At 43.5% G+C, this 24755-nt stretch overlaps 1 protein-coding gene across 3 annotated transcripts in view; it reads right to left on the bottom strand.

Moving 5' to 3' along the window:
• Positions 1–4153, bottom strand: part of TASP1 (taspase 1) — a gene marked incomplete at both ends in the record, with an annotated part of 259575 nt that extends 255422 nt beyond the window's left edge. For all 3 annotated transcript variants that reach the window (XM_080716070.1, XM_080716071.1, XM_080716072.1), the window contains one exon: positions 4009–4153. In XM_080716070.1, coding sequence (XP_080572196.1) covers positions 4009–4153 — 145 coding nt within the window. The remainder of the gene's footprint in view (positions 1–4008) is intronic.
• Between the last annotated feature and the right edge of the window lie 20602 nt (positions 4154–24755).

Raw genomic sequence — 24755 nt, 5'->3', positions numbered from 1 at the left:
CTTGTTCAAAAACTCTTTTCCAAGCTGGGCGTGGTGGCGCACGCTTGTAATCCCTGAGCTTGGGAGGCTGAGACAGGAGGATCGCGCGGGTTCGAAGCCAGCCTCAGCTACTTAGTGAGGCTCTCAGCAACTTAGGGAGACCCTGTTTCCAAATAAAATATAAAAAAGGCCTGGGAGTATAGCCCGGAGGTAGAATGCCTCTGGGTTCCACTCCCAGTACCACCAAAAAAAAAAAAAAAAAAAACCTCCTTTCCAGCCAGAGGCCCTAGAATAGGTCACGTTCCCCAAAGATTAACCAAGTTGCCTTCCCTCCTCATTTCAAGAATCTCTCTCCAAAGCAGGAAGCTTTTTGGTCTGAATTTGATAACTCGGGAGCCATCAGGAATCCTTGAGAGGAAGATGGACCCGGCAAGATAGAGACATGCACCTTAGAACGAAAGACAGCTGAGTTCCAGCAAAACAGCCCCATGCTGGAGGGCTCCCACCCGAGGGCCACTTGTGGCCCAACCCAGGAACAAGACACCAAACAAGACACCAAGTGCAGAAGAACAGATCCACTCCAGAAAAGCTAAAAGGAGACCATGCCAGTTCTCTCTTTCAAAGACATCATGGAATTTATATTCTGAATGGAGAAAATAAAAATGACCAAAGAATAAGGAGACTGTTGTATAGACGTGGGCAGAGTCCTTTTAAAAGGGCTTTCTAAGGCCCTTTAAAAGTGGAGGACCTGGACAGCCAGGCGTGGTGGCGCACGCTTGTAATCCCTGCATTCGCGGTTCGCGGACAGCCTCAGCTACTTAGTGAGGCCCTCTGCAACTCAGTGAGACCCGGTTTCAAAATAAAGAATTACAAAATAGGGCAGGGGCTGTAGCTCGGAGGTCGAATGCCCCTGGGTTCCATCCCCAAACCCGCAAAAAAAAAAAAAAAAAAAAAAAAAACAGTGGAGGACTTGGAGGTTGAACTTTACTGTATCTGTCCTCATAGTTCTCCAAAAAAACCACAGGCTGATGCAATCCAAGAGCATTAGGCTCTAGGAACCTAAGGAGTTACATAGTGTTTCTCAACCTGGCTCTAATATCAACGGGCAGTGTGGCTGAAGCCACTTACATCACCTAATCTCTCCAGTCTTAAGTTTCCTCACATACAACATTAAGAAGATATGAAAGAGTCAGAGCTGGGCATGGTGGGGCACACTTGTAATCCAGTACTTGGGAGGCTGAGACAGGAGGATCACAGGTTCAAAGTCAGCCTCAGCACTTAGCAAGGCCCTCTGCAACTTAGTGAGATGTTTTACAAATAAATCAAATCGGGTTGGGGTTATAGCTTGGAGTTCAACCCCCAGTAAGAATAAAAAAGAAAGGAAGGAAGGGAGAAAGGAAGGACGGACGGGCTAAGTATGGTGGCACATGCCTGTAATCCCAGTACTTGGAAGGCTGAGACAGGAGGACTGAAAATTTGAAGTCAGCCTCAGCAACTCAGAAAGACTGTTTCAAAATAAAAAATAAAAAGTAAAACAGAACAGCCCTGGGTTCAATCTGGAAAAAGGGGAAGGGGAAAAAAAGATTAGAGTAAAATGTCCCACCCAACATTTACTTCTTTAGCATATTTTGAGCTGGACATGATGGCACATGCCTATAATTCCAGTACTTGGGAGGCTGAGACAGAATTTCAAGCTGGAAGCCAGCCTCAGCAACTTAGCAAGACCCTATTTCCAAATTAAAAGTTAAAAATAGGGGTGGTTGTCTAGCTCAGAGGAAGAATGCTCCTGAGTTCAATCCCCAGTACCACAAAATAAATAAAAGAAAAAAAAAAGAGTAAAATATGCCACCCCAAAATATACTTCTTTAGCATATTTTGAGACCACCATTCAGAAAGGCTGCAAACGCAGGAATAACTCTGGAAAGCTGTCATTTTCTATGGAAATTTCTATCTGTTGAAGACATCCATATTACTAAAGTAAGCAGGCTTTCTCTCAAGTCCCTTTATCTGGATCCAGAAGAGGTCATACCAAAATATCCTTGTCTAGAAACTACCACAAGATATTGCATACCTTTCTGATGACTGTTACCTACAAGAGTTTATGTACATATAAGGACAATTGAGCCAGGCATGGTGATACATGCTTGTAGTCCCAGTACTTGGAAAGCTGAGACAGGAGGATCACAGGTTCAAGGACAGCAAATTGTGAGATGCTCATCAACCTAGCAAGACCCTGCTTCAGAATAAAAAAACAAAATATAGCTAGGGAGTAGCTCAGAGGTGGAATTTCCCTGGGTTCAACCCTCAGTGCCACAAAAAGAGACATTTATCCACTGTACTTTCTTCACCTTCTCTCACAGCTGTAGTCCCTGCTTCCCTAGGAACCTCAAGCCCCTACCTTTTTCCACAGCTCAAAATTCTTCAACCAGCTGGCCCTTTTCCTGTATGGTTTCAGTGCATATTTGCAGGTTAATAAATCTGTTGCAATTTTGCTCCCGTTAATCTGCCTATTGTAAGTTCATTTCACAGATAATTGTTGAATCTTCAAAGAGAAAAGAGAAGATTACAAACTTTCCTACAAAGCTGAACTAGCTCTAAGATTAAATAATTATAGTGTAAGATGACCACATTGTATCTAGTATGGGGTTGATAAAAAGTTGTTTGGATTTTGGGGGGTTGTTGTTGTTGTTGTTGTTGTTGTTGTTGTTTTTCAGTACTGGGGTTGGAACCCAGGGGCATTCTACCTCCGAGCTACACCCCCAGCCCTATATTTTATTCTTTATTTTGAAACAAAGTCTCACTCAGTTGCAAAGGGCCTCACTAAGTAGCTGAGGCTGGCCTCAAACTGTGATCCTCCTGGTTCAGCCTCCCAAATGCTGGGATTACAAGCAAGGGCCACCACACCGGACCATTATTTTTTCCTTTATTGGTGTGTTATAATTATACATCATTCTAAGGTTCAGAGTGACAAATATATACGCGCACACAGCATTTACTGTGTTTATCTCCCAGTTCCCCTCATTCCCCTACTCCATAGAACCTTCACAACCACACATGACAATAATGTCATGTATCAACTCAGGATTATTTGAATCATTTCCATCCTCAGATCTCCCCTTCCTCCTCCTTAGTCTCCCTCCCCTCAACTAGTGTCTCCTCTCATTTATCTAAGGTCTTCTTTGTTTCCCCATTTCTCTCTAGCTCCCACATGAACAAAAACATGTGACCTTTCTTTCTTTCTTTCTTTCTTTTTTTTTTTGGGGGGGGGGGATACTGGGGTCTGAACCCAGGGACATTCTAATTCCAGGCTACACCCCCAGCCCTAGTTTTTATTCTTTAGTTTGAAACAGGGTCTAAGTTGCAGAGGGCCTCACTAAGTAACTGAGGCTGGCCACAAACCTGCCTTCCTCCTGTCTCAGCCTCCCAAGTACTGGGATTACAAGTGTGTGCCACCATGGCAGCTTGACCTTTCACTTTCTATGGCTGGCTAATCTCACTAAGCATAATATTCTCAAGTTCCATCCACTCTCCTGCACATGATATTGAGGGTGTTTTAGTGCTGAGGAGAATTGCACTGTGTGCATACACCATGATTTAATAATCCATTCGTCTGCTGATGGACACCTAGGCTGGTTCTATGGTTTGGCTATCATGAACTGTTATAGCTGCTAATAAACATGGAAATAAATGTAATCCTACAGGAATACTTATAATGGCAATTATATATATTCTTTACTTCCTTCTCCTAGTATTTACTTTTCCCACATATAATAGGTATTTAGGTTAGGTAGTGTTAAAACCAAAATAAATTTTAAGCCTGGTTTGTGTTTTTTAAAAAATTGTCATTTTAAGTTCTTCCAACTGAGTCACAAAGGGGGTCTTTGCTATATTGAAGTCAAACAATCTCCTTGGTTCCAATTCCTCTCCAGTAAACACGAGCAAAATATATTTCTCGTTGTATTTGAGGCAAGAGAAGGGAAAAAAAGTCAACATTATTTTCGCCTTCCAACTCGCCCATGAAGGTCTTACCTGCATGCACCAGCACAAAGCCCCCTCGTTTCTCTTTATGGTTCTGTTTCGTTTCCAATTCCTTGGCTGTTGTTTTAACAGCTGAAGCCTGAGACGATCTGGAAGGCAGCCCTTCTCCAGAGCTCATCCCCTTCTCCATGATCATTCTCCAAGATTACCATCTTCTATTAGGAAAAGAGCATACTTCTATCCAAATGCAATTGCAGGAAAGGGATTACCCTAGAGAAAAACAGGCAGAGATGGCATGATTTCTTTCCATCAAAGTGCACACTGCTTATAAAAAGCCAAGCAAAGGTTATTTTCAACTATATATGTATAAGTATGAAAACACACACACACACACACACACACACACACACATATTGTTGTTTTGTTTTGTTTGCAGTACTAGGAATAGAATGGGGGGGGGGCATTCTACCACAGAGTTACACCCCCAACCCTATTTTATTCTTTATTTTGAAACAGTGTCTCACTAAGTTGCAGGGGGAGGGCCTCAAAAGTTGCTGAGGCGGGCCAACAAAATATATTTTTTTAAGTTATGTAATTGGTAAAAACAAAGAATATAAAAAGTTAGAATTTAAATCTCTGTCCACTGACAGTATTTGCTCAAAGATATGTAAACAAGCTGGGCATTGTGGCACATGCTTGTAATCCCAGTACTAGGGAGGATCACAGGTTCAAGAACAGCCTCAGCAAGTAGTGAGACTCTCATCAACCTAGCAAGACTGGTCCAAAAATAAAAATAAGACGGACATGGTGGTACATGCTTGTAATCCCAGCATTTGGGAGGCTGAGACAGAACAGCCTCAGTTACTTAGTGAGGCCCTCGGCGACTCAGTGAGACTATTTACTTTTTTTTTTTTTTTTTTTTTGCATTATTGTAGATGGAACCCAGGGGCATTTTACCTCCAAGCTATACCCCCAGCCCTATTCAGCCCTATTTTTTTAGTGTGCGTCTGTGTGTGTGTTTGTGTGTGGTGGTACTGAGGGTGGAACCCAGGGGCTTTTCCACCCCCGAGCTATACTCCCAGACCTATTTTATACTTTATTTGGAAACAGGGTCTCACTAAGTTGCTGAGAGCCTCACTAAGCAACTGAGGCTGGCTTTGAACCTGTGAGATCCTCCTGTCTCAGCTTCCCAACACTGGGATTACAAGTGTGAGCCACCAAGCCCAGCTCTAGTCTTTATTTTTGAAACAGAGTCTCACTGAGTTGCAGAGCCTCACTAAACAGCTGAGGCTGTCCTTGAACCGCAAACTTCCCGTCTCAGCCTCCAGAAAGTGTGCGCCACACCCAGCTGAGACTGTGTTTCAAAAATAAAGAATAAAAAAATAGGGCTGGAGGTGTAGCTCAAAGGTAGAATACCCCTGGGTTTTATCCACAGCACCGCAAAAATTAAATTAATTAATTAATTAATTAAGGTTAGGGGTGTATCTTGGAGGTAGAATGTCTTAGGGTTCAATCCCCAGTACAAAAAGAAAAAAGATATGTAAACACCATGTCTGGCTCTGAAATGTTTTTAATTCATTTAAAAATGAAGCCATTTCTAGTCCAACATCAGTTTTTCTTTCATTCAGCATTCATTAAAGGTCTGATAAAGATTTCCAAGAAATGACAAAAAAATTAAAAGGGTAATAGAACAATCTCAGTTTATAGAAAAATCAGAACAGTTTAAACTATTAAAAAATTCTACCCAAGTCGGGCCTGGTGGCGCACACTTGTAATCCCAGCATTTGGAAGGCTGAGGCTGGAGGATCATGGTTCGTGGACAGCCTCAGCTACTTAGTGAGGCCCTTTGAAACTCACTGAGACCTGCTTCAAAATAAAAAATAAAAAAATAAGGGCTGGGGGTGTAGCTCGGTGGTAGAATGCCCCTGGGTTCTACCCCCAGTACTGCAAAAAACGGGGAGGGATTTGGACAACACAACAGACAAGGATGAGATGGGAAATTTCAATTCAAACCATCTGAATGTTATTTTTTTTAATTGTTTATGAAAACATTAGTTAAGCCAGGCATGGTAGTGCATGCTTGCAATCCCCATGCTTGGGAGGAGGAGACAGGAGGATCATGCAGGTTCCAAGCCAGCCACGCCGGCTTAAGAGACCCTGTTTCCAAATAAAAATATAAAAAATAGGTCTGGGAGTGTAGCCCGAAGGTAGAAGGGTTTCCAGGAACTCCAGTACCACCAAAAAAAAAAAAAAAAATTAGTTAATAAGCTAAGTTTAACAACCCAAAATGGCAAGCTTATAAGCTCTCCCCTTGGGCTGGAGGTTGGGAGTGTGTACTGGAGTAAGAAGGGAAATGCCAAGTCACGCCTGCTGGCGCACACTTGTAATCCTAGTACTTGGGAGGATGAAACTTGAGGATCACAGGTTAAAAGAGTCTCAGCAATTTAGTGAGACTCTGTTTCCAAATAGGAAATAAAATCGGTCTGGGGGTGTAGCTTGGAGGTACAATGCCTCTGGATTCAATTCCTAGTACTGAGGAGGTAGAAAGGAAATAGGCAGATAGGGGAAAGGCCTTGGTAGAAAAAAGTTAATTTCCTGAGTTTCCTGAGGGGCGACAAATGCCTGAAACTCCAAAGGCTCAGAGATAAGAAGGCCAGAGCTTCACAAAGCCATCCTGAGTTTCCTAATCAACAAACCCACCCAGCAAGTCTGGCATTCCTGAAAGGAGACCCTTCAAAGGACTTGCAAATGCCCTATGCAAATTCTCCTTGGCATCCCAAAAGTCACCCTAACCAAAAACGGACTTGCAAGCGGTCAGGCATCGGCCAGTCAGATGGCAAAAGGGGGACTTTCCCTCTTGGGACCCCCTCCCCTTTGGGGGAGCTGTTCTCTCTCTCGCAGGTCGTGTCGGCCCTGAGAGAAGGCAGAGTGCATCTGAGGGCACGTGGCTCGGGCGACTCTCGAGTAGTGACCTGAAGGCCTCTGCTGGACATCATGGCTGGCCAGGCCCCTAGGGGTGACCTGTACCTCTTTTCTGGCAGATCGCGTGGACTCTGGGAGAAAGTAGTTTGCAACTGATGGGCACTTGGCTCAGGCGACACTCGGGTAGTGACCCTGAAGGCAGCTACTGGACCCCGGAGTTCCGACCGCCCCTATGGGGTGTTCGGCCACTTTTCTCTATTCCCTTCTGGCAGATCGTGCGGACTCTGGAAGAAAGCAGCCTGCACCTGAAGGCAATTCGACTTGGGCTACTCTCAAGTATTGTCCTGAAGGCAGCTGCTGGACCCAGAGTTCCAGCCCCTTTGGGGGTGTTCAGCCACCCTTGCCCCATTCCCTGCTGCTTCCAATAAACCTTTTACTCCCCTTCCTGAGGTCTGCGGGTGTCATTCTTCGCTCACCGTAGACAAGAACTCGCCGGGTTTTCTCTCAAGAAACCCCCGTTTCAGTACCACCAAAAAAAAAAAAAAAAAAAAAAAGGAAATGCCATATTGTGAAGCATGTTATCCCATCTAGAAAAGATGTACAAAAACACAGCTAAAGATCCCTACACTTTTTCTGAATCTTTAACTTACAGCACCATACAAACTACAGGTAATCCAAATTGGAGGGGAAAAAAAATCACAGTACTGACTCAACAGTTGACTAAAGAGTTAAAAAAAAATCAGTCAGTCAGGCATGCTGGCACACACCCATAACCCCAGTAGTTGTGGGGCTGAGACTGAAGGATAACAGGTTTAAGGCCAGCCTCAACAATGTAGTAAGACCTCTGGTAACTTAGAGACACTGTTTCAAAATAAAATAAAACAGTGCTGGGGCTGTAACTCAGAGGTAGAATGCCCATGAGTTCAAACCCCAGCAACACATAAACACACACAGAAAAGTCATTCTGGACTACACCCAAGTTTTCAAATGCTATAGGTTATAGGTTTCTCCCTCAAGCATTTAATTTCCTTTTCTTGACCTTTATATCTATACATGTCTTAAATTATCAAACTACTACAAAAACATTTGAACTTTTCTTCCCAAATTCAAGCTATCATAAAGCAACTATCTACAAAAGGCTGCCAAAATAAACCTCACAAAGGACAGCTCCAATAAAAACAAGTACCATGTCCAAAGATATTCGAATTTGTTTAAAAAAAAAAAAAAAGACATGAGCAGGTAATGGATTAAAAAGAGGCCATACTAACTGAAAATCCAATATTTTTTTCTTTTTTCTTTTTTTTTTTGGCATGAGGTACCAGAGATAGAACCCGGCGTATTTGACCTCCAAGCTACACCCTCAGCCCCCCCCCCCTTTATTCTTTATTTGGAAACAGGGTCTCACTGAGTTGTGGAGGGCTTCACTAAGTAGTAGCTTAGGCTGTCCGGGAACTGTGAGCCTCCTGTCTCAGCCTCCCAAATGCTGGGATTACAAGCATGGGATTACAAGCGTGCACCACCACACCCTGCTCTGATGCAACCATTTTTTTTTTTTATGTTACTGGGGTTCCTGGAAGCCCTTCTACCTCCGGGCTACACTCCCAGACCTAATATATAATATATTTATATATATATATATATATATATATATATATTTTTATATATATATATATTTATATATTGTATATTATTTATATATATATATTTATATATTATATATATACTTATATATAATATATTATATATATTATATATATTTATATATTATATATTATATATATTTTTTTTTTCTTTAATTTGGAAACAGGGTCTCTTAAGCCAGCACTGCTGGCTTCGAACCTGCGTGATCCTCCTGTCTCCGCCTCCCAAGCACAGGGATTACAAACCTGCGCCACCACGCCCGGCGCCTGATGCAACCATTTTGAAAAGGAATTTAAACCAGGCATGGTAGCATGCCTATAATCTCAGTACTTGGGAGACTGAGACTGGAGGGTTCTACATTTGAGGACAGCCTCTGCAAGAAATGAGACTCTCATCAACCTAGTGAGAGACTGCTTCAAAAATAAAAATAAGCCAGGTGTGGCAGCACTTGCTTATAATCCCAGCATTTGGAAGGCTGAGACAGGAAGAGCGCAGGTTCTCAGATGGCCTCAGCTACTTAGTGAGGCCTTTTGCAACTCAGTGGGACCCTGTTTCAAAATAAAGAATTTTTAAAAAAAGGGCTAAAGGTGTAGCTTGGAGGTAGATTGCTCCTGGGTTCCATCCCCAATACTACAAAATCATGTAAAGCCTGGTGTGGTGGCACATGCTTGTAATCTTAGCATTTGGGAGGCTGCAGTTCAAGGCCAGACTCAGCTACTTAGGCCCTTTGCAACTCAGTGAGACCCTGTTTCAAAATAAAGAACAAAAAATAGGGCTGGGAGTGTCGCTCGGAGGTAGAATGCTCCTGGGCTCCATCCCCAATACTACAAAATAAATAAAATAAAAAGATCCAGTCACTGATGAAGGATAAAATATGTGGTATATTAATACAACAGCACATTACTCGACCATAAAAAGGAATGGGACAGGACATGGCTCAGTGGTGTAAGTGCTCCCCTGGGTTCTCTCCCATCAACCCCTCCAAAAAAAGAGAAAAAAAAAAAAAAAAAAAAAAGAATGAAGTGCTGATACCAAGTCAGAGATAAACCTTGAACATTATGGTGCCTGAAAGTCAGACACAAAAGGACACCAGCCGGGCGTGGTGGCGGCGCACGCTTGTAATCCCAGCATTTGGGAGGCTGAGACCTGGAGGATCACAGTTCGCGGACAGCCTCAGCTACTTAGTGAGGCCCTCTGCAACTCAGTGAGACCCGGTTTCAAAATAAAGAATAAAAAATAGGGCAGGGGTTGTATCTCGGCGGTCAAATGCCCCTGGGTTCCAACCCTAGACCTGCAAAAAAAAAAAAAAAGGACACCTATTACATGATTTGTGTATGTGTGTAGTGCTGGGGATGGAACCCAGGAGCATTCTATCTCCAAGCGATACCCCCAGCCCTATTTTTTGTTCTTTATTTTGAAACAGGGTTTCACTGAGTTGCAAAGGGCCTCACTAAGTAGCTGAGGCTGACCTTGAACAGCAGCCTCCCAAATGCTGGGATTATAAGCATGCGCCACCACACATGGCTGTACATGATTCTATTTACTTAAAAACCCAGAACAAGAAAATCTAGACACAGAAAGATGGGGGGAGGGTAGTTCTAATGAACAATGAATGTGATCTGAAGAATTTCTCTTGAAGAGGAAAATGCTCTGAAATTAGATAGTGGTGTGTGTAGAACTTTCTAAATACATTAAAATTCTCTGAAATTTACAATTTCACCCCCCGCCCTGCCCTGTTTTTTATTCTTTATTTTGAAACAGGGTCTAAGTTGCAGAGGGCCTCACTAAGTAGCTGAGGCTGTCCGCAAACCTTGATCCTCCAGTCTCAGCAACCCAAATGACAGGATTACAAGCGTGCACCACCACGCCCGGCTTGAAATTTACAAGTTTAAAATATTAATTCTGACCGTGAATGATGATGTACATCTGTAATCCCAGTACTTGGGAGGCTGAGATATGGATATATAGATAGGTACACATATATGTGTGTGTATGTATGTATGTAAATATATATACATGCAATGGGTACAACATAAATTGTATTCATTATAATCATATTTTACACACACACAAACACACACACACACACACACACACACACTCATATATAGGTTAAGCCGGGCATGGTGGTGCACACTTGTAATCCCAGTACTTGGGAGACTGAGACAGGAGGATCACAGGTTCAAAGATATCTTCAGCAAGCAAGATCCTGTTTCAAAATAAAACAGGGCTGGGATATAACACGTGGTAGGATTCCCCTGTGTTGGATGAATTATTTTCTTATTTCAGATCCCACCCCCCCTATAAGCTAAGTCTCCTGAAAGGCTAACCATCCCCCTCTGACAGCACCTGTTCACTTACCTGGAAGACCTGCCCCCTCCTGGTGACCTTGGCCAATCAGTGAAAGGGACATTCCCCGCTGACCCCAGCCAATTACCTGGTCACACGACCCCCTCCCATGGGACTCTAGCCAATTAGTTCAAAGGGCATTTCTCCTAGCCTATTGGCCCCCAATCTGTAACCCCAAGCCCCTATATAACCCTGATACCAGCACATGCTCCCTCTCTTCCTGGATTCTTCTTTCTCTCTCCCCCTATGTCTGTCTGTCTGTCTTCCTTTCATACTGGCCCCTCCAATAAATCTCTTGGCTACAAGGTGGTCTCTGGTGTGGTCAAACTTTGTCCTTTCACCCTGACCTCAATCTTCAGAACCACTAAATAAATAGGTTAATGTGCATACAAAAAAAATTTTTTTTTTTTTGGGTGGTACTGGGGTTCCTGGAAGCCCTTCTACCTCCAGGCTACGCTCCCAGACCTATTTTATATTTTTGAAACGGGGTCTCTTACGCCAGCGCGGCTGGCTTCGAACCTGCGCGATCCTCCTGTCTCCGCCTCCCAAGCGCGGGGATTACAAGCGTGCGCCACCACGCCCGGCGGTGTGCATACAAATTTAAAAAAGAAAAACAAAAATGCTGGAGTACTAATGATTTTTTTTTTTTTTTTTTGTGGTGGTGGTGGTGGTGGTGGTGTGGTGGTGTTGAGGATTGAACCCACGGGCATTCTACCTCTGGACTTCGACTCCAGCCCTATTTTTTTATGTGTTTTGAAACAGGATCTTACTAAGCTGTGGAGGGCCTCACTAAATTGCTGAGGCTGGCTTGGAACCTGCCAACCTCCAGTCTCAGCCTCCCAAATAAAGGAATTACTGACTAGTGTCACCACACCCAGCTGGAAAAGCATACCTTTCAACAAACAAAAAAGGAAATTATTAAACTGGGTGTGGTGGCGCACACTAGTAATCCCAGCATTTGGGAGGCTTAGACAGGATAATCGCAGTTTGAGGACAGCCTCAGCTACTTAGGCCCTTTGGCGCTCAGTGAGACCCTGTTTCGAAAATAAAGAATAAAAAATAGGACTGAGGGTGAAGCTCTGAGGTAGAATGCCAATGGATTCCATCCCAGTATCGCCAAAAAAAAAGAAAAAAGAAAATTATTAAACTCCCAAAGCTATACGCAGAAATTCCTTAGCTTATTATTCATGGTTCTCAGTCACATGGTCCCCGGTACACCTTTCCTCCCCACCCCACCCCCCAGAAGCAACTCAAATTAACTCCCCCTTCCGGCAATGCTATTTCCAGAGCGCCCCCAGCTCCTCTTTTCACCCTACTCTCCGGTCGCTTCACCTACTCAGCCCCTTGCTCCTCTGCCTGAGCAGTAGATGGTTAAGTCCCCCGGGATTCCATGCAGGCCTCTATTTCACTACGGGACAGCCTAGCTCTCAACCCACCACTCGGGACGAGGGCGCATCCTTTCGGATTTCTGTGCAGCCCGCGACTGCCAAGGGGTGCAGGACTGTGCGCACTCCGCCCAGCCTTCCCGGCTGCAGAGGCGCTGAGACAGCCAAGCAGGCGGCGAGGCTGGGAGGGGGCTGGCAAGGGCCCCACGCGCGACCGGGACGAGGGGACCGGGCACATCTGGGCAGGGCGGCCCTGGGCACGCGCCCGCGCGGTCCGGAGAGGAGGTCCGGGCGAGCCTGCGGGGCCGCACCGAGACAGCTGTGCGGCGGCGCGGACAGCGTGAGAGAGAGAGACACTCACCCGCGTCAGTCCAGAGCCCTCACTGCGCCGGAAGTAGTCAGCCGCCCGTTGCCAGGGTGAGGAAGCTGCAGTGGCGTCGCGCCTTCCCATTGGTGGCTCTGCGTACCACGTGACCGGAAGTGCCTCCAGGCCCTCCTCAGAAGCCGCCCAGTGGTCCACAGCAGCTCACCTGGCCTCAGAGATGCGGTTAGAGCACAGCTCTCGCTTTACATTTGGGTCTTTTTTTTTTTTTTTTAAGTTGCGCAGGCGCCGTTACCTGTTACCTTTCCCTCCCTCACTAATCAATGAAATTAGCTTGCTGGACGCGTGTCTCTGATCCTATTGGTGGTGTGACTACCACTGTGATAGTAAATGAAATTAATCTGAATATTATTAGTTGAAGTATAGCCTAAAAGTTCCATTTCTTTCATTTTTCACTGCTTCCTTATACAGTAGGGAAAAGTAGGGTTCTACTGGATTGCACAAGAGAGGTGCACAGCCTTGTCCTGGGGAGAAGGAAAGAGTAATCTCTTTGATTTATAACTATTAGCATGAATCGTGTGTGTGTGATGTGTGTGTGTGTGTGTGTGTGTGTGTGTGTGTGTGTGTGTGTTACTGGGGATGGAACCCAGGGACCTTCTACCTCAGGGCTACATTCCCAGGCCATATATATCAAGGTCTCACTGAGTTGCTGAAAACTTAATAGTTGAGGCTGCCTTCAAACCTGCGTTCCTTATGTCAGCCTCCCAAGTACTGAGATTACAAGCTTGCACCACCATGCCCAGCTGGCATTGATTCTTTTTAACATGTAGCCAGTCTTGGAGAATCTGAGATTGGAGGACTAGAGCAGTTCAGGTGTGTGATTCTTCTCAGAATCTCTTGGGACCAGAGTGTTTCAGATTTCAGGTTTGAGAATATTTCATATACAGAATGAAATATCTAGAGTTGTCGGGCATGGTGGCACATGCTTGTAATCTCAGCAGTTGGGAGACTGAGACAGGAGGATCACACAGGTTCGAAGCCAGCCCCAGCTACTTAGTGAGGCTCTCAACAACTTAATGAGACCCTGTTTCCAAATAAAATATAAAAAGTAGGTCTGGGAGTATAGCTTGGAGGTAGAAAAGCCCCTGGATTCCACCCCCAGTACCACAAAAATATATGGGGGGGGGTATCTTGGGGATAGGATCCAAATCTAACCGCAAAATTCATTTCTGCTCCACAGTTCATTTCTGCTTCAGTTGTCTGGTATGGTGTCATGATGGTGTTCAAAAATATTTAATACTTAGGAATATTTCAAGAATTTGGATTTTTAGGTTAGAGATGTTCAACTTTTATTTTTGAAAAGAGATCCCAGACCAGCAACTTTAGAATCATCTGGGCTCTTACTGAACATGCAATTTCTTAGGCCCATCTCAGCCTTAGCTAAGTCAGAGACTTGGGTTTGAGATCCAACTTGTATGTTTTATCAAGCCCTTTGGTTTTTTTTGTTTTTTTTTTTTTTTTCAGTACTGAGGTTGAGACTCAGGAGCATTCTACCTCTGAGCCATACCTCCAGCCCTATTTTTTATTTTTTTATTCTTTATTTTGAAACAAGGTCTCACTAAGTTGCAGAGGGCCTCACTATGTAGCTGAGGCTGTCCAAGAACCATGATCCTACTGTCTCAGCCTCCCAAGTACTGGGATTACAAGCATGTGCCACCACGCCCAGCTTTTAACATTTTATTGTAGTATGTAAATGGTGCCCCTTTTTCCCATAAAATGAGTCATTAAGTGAAATTTACTGAAAAATCAGCATTAGCTTCCCACTGCCTTTCCCTAAATACTATTTTATTTTATTTTATTTTATTTTATTTTATTTTATTTGTACTGGGGGTTGAAACCAGGGGCATTCTACCTCTAAGCTATATCCTCAAACTGATTTTATTTTTTGTTTTGAAACAGGGTCTCACTGCCGGGCATGGTGGCACATTTTGTAATCCCAGCATTTGGGAGGCTGAAACAGGAGGATCATAGTTCACAGACAGCCTCAGCTACTTAGTGAGGCCCTCTGCAACTCAGTGAGAACCCGTTTCAAATTAAGAATAAAAAATAGGTCTGGGTGTATATCTCAGAGTTAGAATACCCCTGGGTTCTATCCCCACTACAAAAAAAACACTGTGAGATCTCTTTTATTAAAAAGAAAAGTTAAGCCGAGCATGGTGGCGCATGCTTGTAATCCCCGTGCTTGGGAGGCTGAGACAAGAGGATCGCACAGGTTCAAAGCCAGCCTCAGCTACTAAGTGAGGCTCTCAGCAACTTGGTGAGACCGTGTTTCCAAATAAAGTATAAAATAAGGCTGGGAGCATAGCCTAGAGGTAGAAAAGCCTCTGGGTTCCACCCCAGTACCACAAAAATAAATAAATAAATATTAAAAATTAAAAATAATAAAAGTTAAGCATCTCTAATCTAAAAATTCACCTCCAAATGTGCTCTCTCCCTCAAGCCCCTTTCTTGTACCAAGTCTTTATTTTTATAGTTAACATCTTCCTTCATTATTTTAGTTGATTTTTATTTATTGTACCATTCTTTCATCTCCAAACTTCCCACAAATTCTGAAGCACTTCTTCCCGATAGTGTGTGTGTGTGTGTGTGTGTGTGTGTGTGTGTGTGTGTGTTACTGGGGATGGAACCCAGGGGCATTCTACCTCCGAGCTACACCCCTAGCCCTATTTTTTATTCATTATTTTGAAACAGGGTCTCACTGAGTTGCAAAGGGCCTCACTAAGTAGCTGAGGCTGGCCTTGAACCGCGATCCTCCTGTCTCATGAACTCTTATGTCCACCAACATCACACTTTGCATTTAGTTCATATTGTGCATGCTCATTGCCATGTGATATGTCACTGCATGCCTCTTTACTTATCCACTCTCAATTAACATTTGGGTGCTTCCCTGTTTAGAGGGTTTGAATTGTTTCTCCCAATAAGATATGCTGGATTCCTAACCCAGGGACCTGTGACAGGATCTTATTCTGAAATAGAGTCTTGGCATATGTACTTAAGTTAGGTAAGGTCACCAGGGTGGGTCTTCAATTCAGTATGACTGGTATCCTTACAACAAGGAAATTTGGAGACAAACACACAAGGGATTTATACCATGTGACAACAAGGCGAAGACTGTAATTATACAGGTATAAGGCAAGGAATGCCAAGGACCTATGGCCACCACCAGAAGCCAGCAAGAGACAAGGAAGGATTTGACTCAGAGTCTCAGAGGGAACATGACCTCGTCAGCACCTTGAATTTGAACTTCTTGCCCCCAGAACTGTAACAGAAAAAATTTTTCTTGTTTTTAACCACCCACCGGTGCATGGTTCTTTATCATAACACCCCTGAAACTAATATAGGACTATTATATAGGGTGCTGCTATGCACATTCTACTGCATGTCTCTTGCTATACTATGCACACATTTTGTTTACTCAGTTTGAGAGTTTGGGCTCAAATGAGCAGATTTTCTTTTTTTTATTTTTTTTATTGGTGCATTATATTCATACAACTTATTGGGGTAAAAAACTTGTGTGTACAAACATGTACTCATCGCTGATTTAACCCCTACCCAAATCCCACCCCATTCCCTCCCTGTCCTTCCCTCCCTTGCTTGGCTTAGTGATTGACTTCGATATGTTTAAGTACATTGTGAGCTTTAGAGATTTTCCTCTTCCCCCCTCATTTCTCCTCCTTTAGGTTGACTTGTTTGCTCCCCTTTTCTCCCTAACTCTCACATATTAGGGAAAGCATCTGATTTCTTATTTTTTGTGCCTGACTAATCTCACTTAGCATAATGTCCTCCAGTTCCATCCATTTCCCTGAAAATGATGTAATTGAGTTTTTTTTGATGGCTGAGTAAAATTCCATTGTGTACATATCCCACAGTTTTGTAATCCATTCATCTGTTGATGGACATCTTGGCTGGTTCCATAGTTTGGCTATGGTGAATTGTGCAGCTATGAACATAGATACACATGCATTAGTTTGGTAGTTTGGTTTCTTTTCTTTTGGGTAGATACCCAACAGTGGTATTGCTGGATCAAATGGTAGGTGTGTTCCCATTCTTCTGAGGATTCTCCATACTGTTTTCCAAAGTGGTTGCACTAATTTGCAATCCCACCAACAATGTCTTAGAGTTCCCACTTCTCCACATCCTCGCCAGCATCTGTTGTTGTTTGTGTTTTGAATGATTGCCATTCTAGTTGGAGTTAGGTGAAATCTCAGGGTAGTTTTGATTTGCATCTCTCTGATTGCCAGTGATGTTGAGCATTTTTTCATGCATTTATTGGCCATTTGAATTTCTTCTTTTGTGAAGTGTCTATTTAGTTCATTTGCCCATTTTGTTATTGGATGCTTTGTTTTCTTAGTGTTGAGTTTCTTGAGTTCTCTGTATATTCTAGATATTAGTCCTGTATCGGTGGTGTAGGTGGCAAAAATCTTCTCCCATTCTCTTGGCTCTCGATTGAGATTCTTGATAATTTCCTTTGCTGAACAGAAGCTCTTCAGTTTCATGCAACCCCATGTATTGATTCTCCTTTTAATTTGTTGTGCCTTTGGGGTCTTGTTGAGGAAATGTTTGTCTGTGCCTATGTGTTGTAGTGTTGGACCTATGCCCTCTTCAAGGAGCTTCAAAGTCTCTGGTTTAATTTCCAAGTCTTTGATCCATCGTGAGTTGACTTTTGTACAGGGTGAAAAAGTGGGATTAACATCCAATTTTCTGCATATGGTTAACCAGTTTTGCCAACACCATTTGTTGAAGAGGCTATCTTTTTTCCAGTGTATGTTTTTGGCCTCTTTGTCAAAAATCAATTGGCTGAAAGTGTGTGGACTTGTTTCTGGGTCTTCTATTCTGCTCCATTGGTCTATATATCTGTTCTTTTGCCAGTACCATGCTGTTTTTATTACAATGGCTTTGTAGTATAGTTTAAAGTCAGGTATTGTGATTCCTCCTGCATGGTTTTTGTTGCTGAGAACTACCTTGGCTATTCTGGGCTTTTTGTTATTCCAGATAAATTTAAGGACTGATTTTTCTATGTCTGTGAGGAATGATCTTGGTAGTTTAATGGGCATTGCATTAAATCTGTAGATCACTTTTGGGAGGATGGCCATTTTAATATTTATTCTGCCAATCCATGAACATGGAAGGTCTTTCCATCTTCTAAGATCTTCTTCGATTTCTTTTTTCAGTGTTTTATAATTTTCTTTGTAGAGATCTTTTACCTCCTTGGTCAAGTATATTCCTAGGTATTTTATTTTTTTGTGGGAGATCCTGAGTGGAAGTGTTTTCTGAATTTCTTTTTCAGTGGATTTATGGTTGGTGTACAGAAAAGCTTCTGATTTTTTAAGATTGATTTTGTATCCAGATACCTTGCTGAATTTGTTGATCAGTTCTATAAGCCTTTTGGTTGAGTTTGTTGGGTTTTCTAAATATAGTATCATGTCATTTGCAAATAGTGAAAGCTTAAGTTCTTCTTTTCCTATTTGTACTCCTTTGATTTCCTTTTCTTGCCTTATTGCTCTGGCTAGAGTCTCTAGTACTATATTGAAGAGAAGTGGTGATAGTGGACATCCTTGTCTCATTCCAGTTTTTAGGGGAAATTCTTGAAGTTTTTCCCCATTTAATATGATGTTGGCAGTGGGCTTATTGTAGATTGCCTTAATAATGTTGAGATGTGTTCCTTCTATTCCAATTCTCTGCAGTGTTTTTATCATAAATGGATGTTGAATTTTATCAAATGCTTTTTCAGCATCTATTGAGATGATCATGTGGTTTTTGTCTTTGATTCTGTTTATATGATGAATTACATGGATTGATTTTTGTATATTGAACCAGCCTTGCATCCCTGGGATGAACCCTACCTGGTCATGGTGAATGATTTTCTTGATGTGGTTTTGAATGCGTGTTGCTAGTATTTTGTTTAATAGTTTTGCATCCAAGTTCATCAGAGATATAGGCCTGTAGTTTTCCTTCCTTGAACTGTCTTTATTCGGTTTGGGTGTTAGTGTGATGTTGGCTTCATAGAATGTATTTGGGAGAGTCCTGGTTTTTTCTATTTCCGAAATAGTTTGAGTAGTATTGGGATTAGTTCTCCTATAAAGGTTTTATAGAATTCACTTGGGAAACCATCTGGTCCTGGGCTTTTCTTTGATGGTAAGCTCTTTATTGCTATTTCAATCTCTTTGATTGTTATTGGTTGGTTTAAGTGTTCTATATCTTCTTGACTCAGTTTAGGAAGGTTGTATTTATCTAGGAAGTTGTCGATTTCCTCCAGATTTTCCATTTTGTTGGAGTATAGTTTTTCAAAGTAGTTTCTGATAATCCTCTGGATTTCTACGCTGTCAGTAGTAATGTCTCCTTTTTCATCCCTTATCTTCATAATTTGGGTTGATTCTCTCTTTTTTTTAGTTAGGTTGGCTAGTGGTTTATCAATCTTGTTAAATTTTCAAGAAACCAGCTTTTGGTTTTGTTGATTTTCTGTATTGTTTTTTTATTCTCTATTTCGTTAATTTCTGCTCTAATTTTAATAATTTCCCGTCTTCTGCTGGCTTTGGGGTTCAATTGTTCCTGCTTTTCAAGGGCTTTGAGGTGTGTCATAAAGCTATTTATTTGAAGATTTTCTGTTTTTCTTATGTGAGCACTCAGTGCTATAAATTTTACTCTTAATACTGCCTTCAAAGTGTCCCAGAGGTTTTGATATGTTGTTTCTTTATTTTCATTTGTTTCTAGAAATTTCTTGATTTCACCTCTTACATCTTCTATGACCCATTCTTCATTCAAAAGTGTGGTGTTCAGTCTCCACATGTTTATGTTGTTTCTCTGGGTCTTCTTATAGTTGATTTCTAGTTTCATTCCATTATGGTCTGAAATGACACAGGGAAGTATGTAACATTTTTTAAATTTGCTAGTGCTCATTTTGTGTCGCAGGATGTGATCTATTTTGGAGAAGGTTCCATGAGCAGCTGAGAAAAATGTAAACTCTGCTGTAGTTGGGTGAAATATTCTATATGTGTCCAACAGGTCCATTTGGTTAATGGTGTTCTTTAGTTCTGAGACATCTTTACTGACCCTTTGTCTGGAAGATCGGTCTAGTATTGTGAGAGGTGTGTTGAAGTCTCCCAGTATTATTGTGTTGGGATTTATGTGTGACTTCATATCACAAAGAGTTTGATTTATGAAAGTAGCTGCCCCTATGTCTGGGGCATAGATGTTGATTATTGTTATTTCCCCTTGTTGGACTATTCCTTTTACCAGTAAAATGTGACCTTCTTTGTCTCTTCTAATAAGTTTGGGTTTGAAGTCTAACTTGTCTGATATCATAGTTGCTACTCCTGCTTGTCTTTGAGTACCATTAGTATGGATTACCTTGCTCCAGCCCTTTACCTTGAGTTTGTTCCTATCTTTACTTGTAAGGTGTGTTTCTTGTAAGCAGCAGATGGATGGATTCTGGCTTTTAATCCATTTTGCCACTTTATGTCTTTTTATTGGGGACTTGAGGCCGTTTACATTCAGTGTGATTATAGAGAGATAATTTTTAATTCCGAACATGTTAAGATCTTATTTCTGTTTGAGATACTGTTTATTCTTCTTTGCTTAGTTGTCTGCTGGATGGGAATTCTTGTTTCTTTGGTTCTGGCATGTATTACCCATTTCCTCTTTGCAGTTAATCTCCTTGAGTATTTTCTCTAGCGCTGGTTTTGAAGACATAAATTCCTTCAGTTGCTGTTTGTCATGGAAGCTTCTTATTTCCCCATCTAATTTGATGGATAGTTTTGCTGGGTAGGAAATTTTTGGCTGGAAGTTGTTTTCTTTCAAAGTTTGGAATATGTTACTCCAAGCCCTTCTGGCTTTCATAACTTGGTTTGGGAAGTCTGGAGTGATTCTAATTGGTTTGCCTCTGAATGTCACGTGGCCTTTTGTTTTTGTTGCCTTTAAGATTCTCTCCTTGGCTTCCACATTAGTCATTTTGACAATTATGTGGTGTGGGGATCCTCTTCTCTGATCCTGTCTAAAGGGAGTTCTATAAGTTTCCTGGACCTGTGTATCGACCTCTTGCTCTATGTTTGGAAAATTTTCTGCTATTACTTCCTTGAAGAGATTGTTGATCCCTTTGGTTTCACCTTCTTTTCCCTCCTCTATTCCAATTATTCTTAGGTTAGCTCTCTTGAAATGGGCCCATATTTCTTCAATGTCAGATTCCTGCTGTCGGGATTTTTTTTCTAAATTAGAAACTATGCGTTCATTTTTAGAATGATCATCTTCAAGAAGCGAGATTCTATTCTCCACGTGGTCTAATCTGTTGTTTATACTTTTAATTGAAGCCTTTACTTCATTAATTGCATCCTTTATCGCTTTTTGACTCTCTCTAAATTCTTTTTGAAAGTCCTCTATTATTTCTAAAGTTATTTTCCTAATTTGATCTTCTAGAGATCTTTGGATTTCTGTGTTATCAGATTCTGATATTGTGGGGTTGTTGGCATTCACTGCTCCATTGTTATTTCTCTTTCCCATGATTTTGGAAGTTTGTGCCTTCTCTGGGTTCTTCCCTGAGTCACTACGAGTTCACTTAAGATGCTCTGGATCTCGTGTCTGTGGTATCTCGGTCACCACTACTCCTTTACTGGGTTGTATCACAAAGTCTCAGACCCAGGGAGTCAATCAAGTCTGCTTAGACCGTGGGGGGTGCCAAGTTGGGCGTTCTCCAGTGGGGAGTTGTGACTATGGTATGATATCTCTGCCACTGCCACTCCCCCACTGGGCTGCACTGCTAAAATCTCCGATCCAGGGAGACTATCTGCGCAAGTCCCTGGGAGTGCAGTACTGGGATTTCTCCCCTAGGGGCCGCAATTTGACTCACGGTTGTTGAGTGCGCTGATGGAGCTGTAGTGAACTCAGTGGATTCGCTGCTGCCGCCACTGGCAATATGGCACCACTGCCACGCCCTCGGCCGTGATGCGGCATATTTCTTCTCTGGTTTTGAACTCCGCTCTGAGTCCTTGCCAGTTGTGCTGTGCCCGGCCCTTGGGAACTTTAGATGTTCCCTGAACCAACAAAACTGCTGACTGCCGCCCGGCTGTTCAGCACCTGCTCACCTCAGCTCACTCTCCACCCCTCCTCTCAGGCGCCTGGTGGCTGGTTGAGTGGGTTGGTCTAGGGCCGTCCAGTGAACTCACCGCTGCCTCCAGCAGTAAGACGCTGCTTCTGCATCCTAGGCTGCGAGGCCAGAGTACCTCCTCTCTGGATTTGATCTCTGTTTTGAGTCTCCCTCCTCTCTGGAGCCTGGTGCTGCTAGGGGAGATGTAGGCCGCGCCGCTCTGGTCGCTCTGCGCCACGGCTCTGGCTGCTCCGCACCATGGCTCTGGCCACTCCGGCTGCTCCAGCCGCTCTGCACCGTGGCTCTGGCTGCTCTGCACCGCGGGTCCGGCCACTCCGGCTGTTCCGCGACGTGGCTCTGGCTGCTCCGGCTGCTCTGGCCGCTCTGCTCAGCTGCTCTGGCCGCTCTGCTCAGCTGTTCTGGCCGCTCCGCTCTGGCAGCTCCAGCCACTCCACTCCGCGGCTCCGGCCACTCCGCACCGTCGCTCCAGCCAATCCGCGCTGCGGCTGTGGCTGCTCCGGCTCCTCTGGCCGCTCCGCTCGGCTGCTCTGGCAGCTCTGCTCGGCTGCTCTGAACCGCGGCTTCGGCTGCTCTGCACCGCGGGTCTGGCCACTCCGGCCGCTCAGGCGGTTCCGCGACGCGGCTCTGGCTGCTCCGGCTGCTCAGGCCGCTCCGCTCCGCGGCTCCCCCCAATCTGCGCTGCGGCTCTGGCTGCTCCGGCTTCTCTGGCCGCTCCGCTCCGCGGCTCCCCTAAATCTGCACTGCGCCGCGCGGGCGCAGCACTTCGGGCTGGTTTTTTTTCCGGTGTCTTGATTTTCCAGCCCTTTTTCTCTGTCCCTTGTATTTACCATTTTTATTTCTTTGCTGGTGGTGTTTTCTGGCTCTGAAAGGCACTGGTTTTGTGGTAGTAGAGTTGGATTGTTAGCGGGACTTGTAAGTGCCACTTTCCTCCGTCGCCATCTTCCCGGAAGTCCAGCAGATTTTCTTTTAGGATCTCTCATGCATTTTTTATATGGAAGCTGGGACCAGAGTCACTCACATGTCTGATGCCTGAGCTAGTATAGCTAGAACAGCTGGGGACTGGTTGGGCATCTGTGCTTCCTCATAGAATGGAGGCCACAGTATAGTTGAACTTTTCACGTGGAAGTTGACTTTCCCATTTCAGAGCATTCTAAGAAAAAGTCAGGGGCAATTTTCAGTCTCTCAAGCTGGGCTCAGAACTAGCAGAGTGCCATTCACATAGTATGAAAGGCCAGGCAAAGGCAGACTGACCTCAGATTGAAACCTCTTGATGGTGGGAGGTGCCATGCAACTGTAGGGAGGAAAGTGTCCATGGTAGCAGTCTTGGAGACAGGCTGTCAGATTTCAGTAAGTGTTCAAAAAGTTGTATGCTTCTCCTATGTACTGCCATCCTATTCCGGAGCTTTCCCTTCTTCTTGTAATCTGATGTTTTATCTAATGCCAATATAGGTTTGAGGTAACTTACTCTTTCCCCCTTCCAAATTTTTGTTATAAAAATATTCTTAGTGTGGCTGGGTATGGAAGCACATGCCTGTAATACTAGTAGTTGGGAGGCTGAAACAGGATTCCAGATTCACAACCAGCCTCAGCAATTTAGACTCTTTGCAGTTTAGTACGACCCTGTTTCCAAGCAATAAATAATTGTAGTTTAGAGGTCAAGTGTCCCTGAGTTCAATTCCAAGTAAAACACACACACACACACACACACACACACACACACAACAACAACAACAACAACAACAAACACACACACACACAATGCTATTAATACATTTAGCATTTTGGTACAGTGGGTATTTTTCCAACTACTCTGCAGCCTTGCTGCTGGTAGTTTGTGGAAACTTGTCCTAGGACCTGATACTTTTTCTAGCTAGCTTCTATCATGACTGATAGGTCAGGTCCCTCCCTTCCCCCACGGGATTCCCCCAGGAGGGACAGGAGGCAGAACCCCAGAAGCCACAAGTGGAGATATCGCGAGAGTCCAGGTGTTGAGAGACTCCAGACATTGAAAGACAGACTCCAGGTGCCACGAGACTCCTGATGTCACGAGAGAATCAGCGTTCCCATGCTGCTAGCTCCACCCCGAGACCCCCTACTGTAAATATCTGTACTTCTGACTGCATGACTCTGCTGACCACATGGCTCTGCTGCTTGGTCATCAGTCCCTTCCCCCATGATCAGCAGATCTCACCCAAAGGTGCTGGTTGATTAAAGAGGCCTTTAATAACTTGGCTGGTGTTTGCCTCCTTCGAGACTGCCCCCGACTCAATTTCAATGTTACAATGACTTAATAAAGCCTTTTATTTCAGAGATCTCTAGGGTCTCGAGAGTTTGTTTAACTAAAAAGGAAGAAAGAAAGAATAAAAAGAAAAAGAAGAGGGGGAGAGAGAAAAGGAGGGAGAAAGGATGAACTGTTCTTTCTGACAGTTTTTACTATAAAACTAAAGTGTGCTGTAGGAGCTAAACATAAATAATTTCACCCACTGAGCCTTGAATTTCATGCTTCACTTCCAAATCCAGTACTACAGTCTCTTTAACCCTGGGTCCCCTTAGAGTGTGTTAGCAAGTTAATTGGCTGTCAGCACCTGGAGACCTAGGAACACATCAGGCCCCCACGGAAGCTGGGCGCTGAGGTCAGAGGACACCACCATCATTGCCCAGTGCCTCTAATGTAAAACAGCTGTTCCCATCCCAAATGTCTCCTAACATCAGCCTGCTTACTCTGTGTGTTTCCAGGCCTGGCTCCTTCTGGACCCATTCAGCTGTATAAACAAATTTTTATTCATATAAACAAACTTTTATCTGAAAGCTTGATGATGCCACAGCCCACAGATCTGTCTTCTTTTCTATTAGGGAATCTGACTGTTGATTCTAAGTTTCAACTCATTAGAATAACAAACACAGGTGGATTTTTTCCCCTCCTTTTCTTCTCCTTTGTAAATTATAGTTTCTATGTTCTTGCCTATCAGGATGCCTGGATGGTATTAGCTGATGACTATCTATTGAGATGGGAGGGGTGACA

The sequence above is a fragment of the Muscardinus avellanarius genome, assembly GCF_963383645.1.
Source record: "Muscardinus avellanarius genome assembly, chromosome: 19".
NCBI classification, from domain to species: domain Eukaryota; kingdom Metazoa; phylum Chordata; class Mammalia; order Rodentia; family Gliridae; genus Muscardinus; species Muscardinus avellanarius.
The sequence above is the reverse complement of the archived record's forward strand: the minus strand, read 5'-3'. Positions and strand labels throughout refer to the sequence as shown.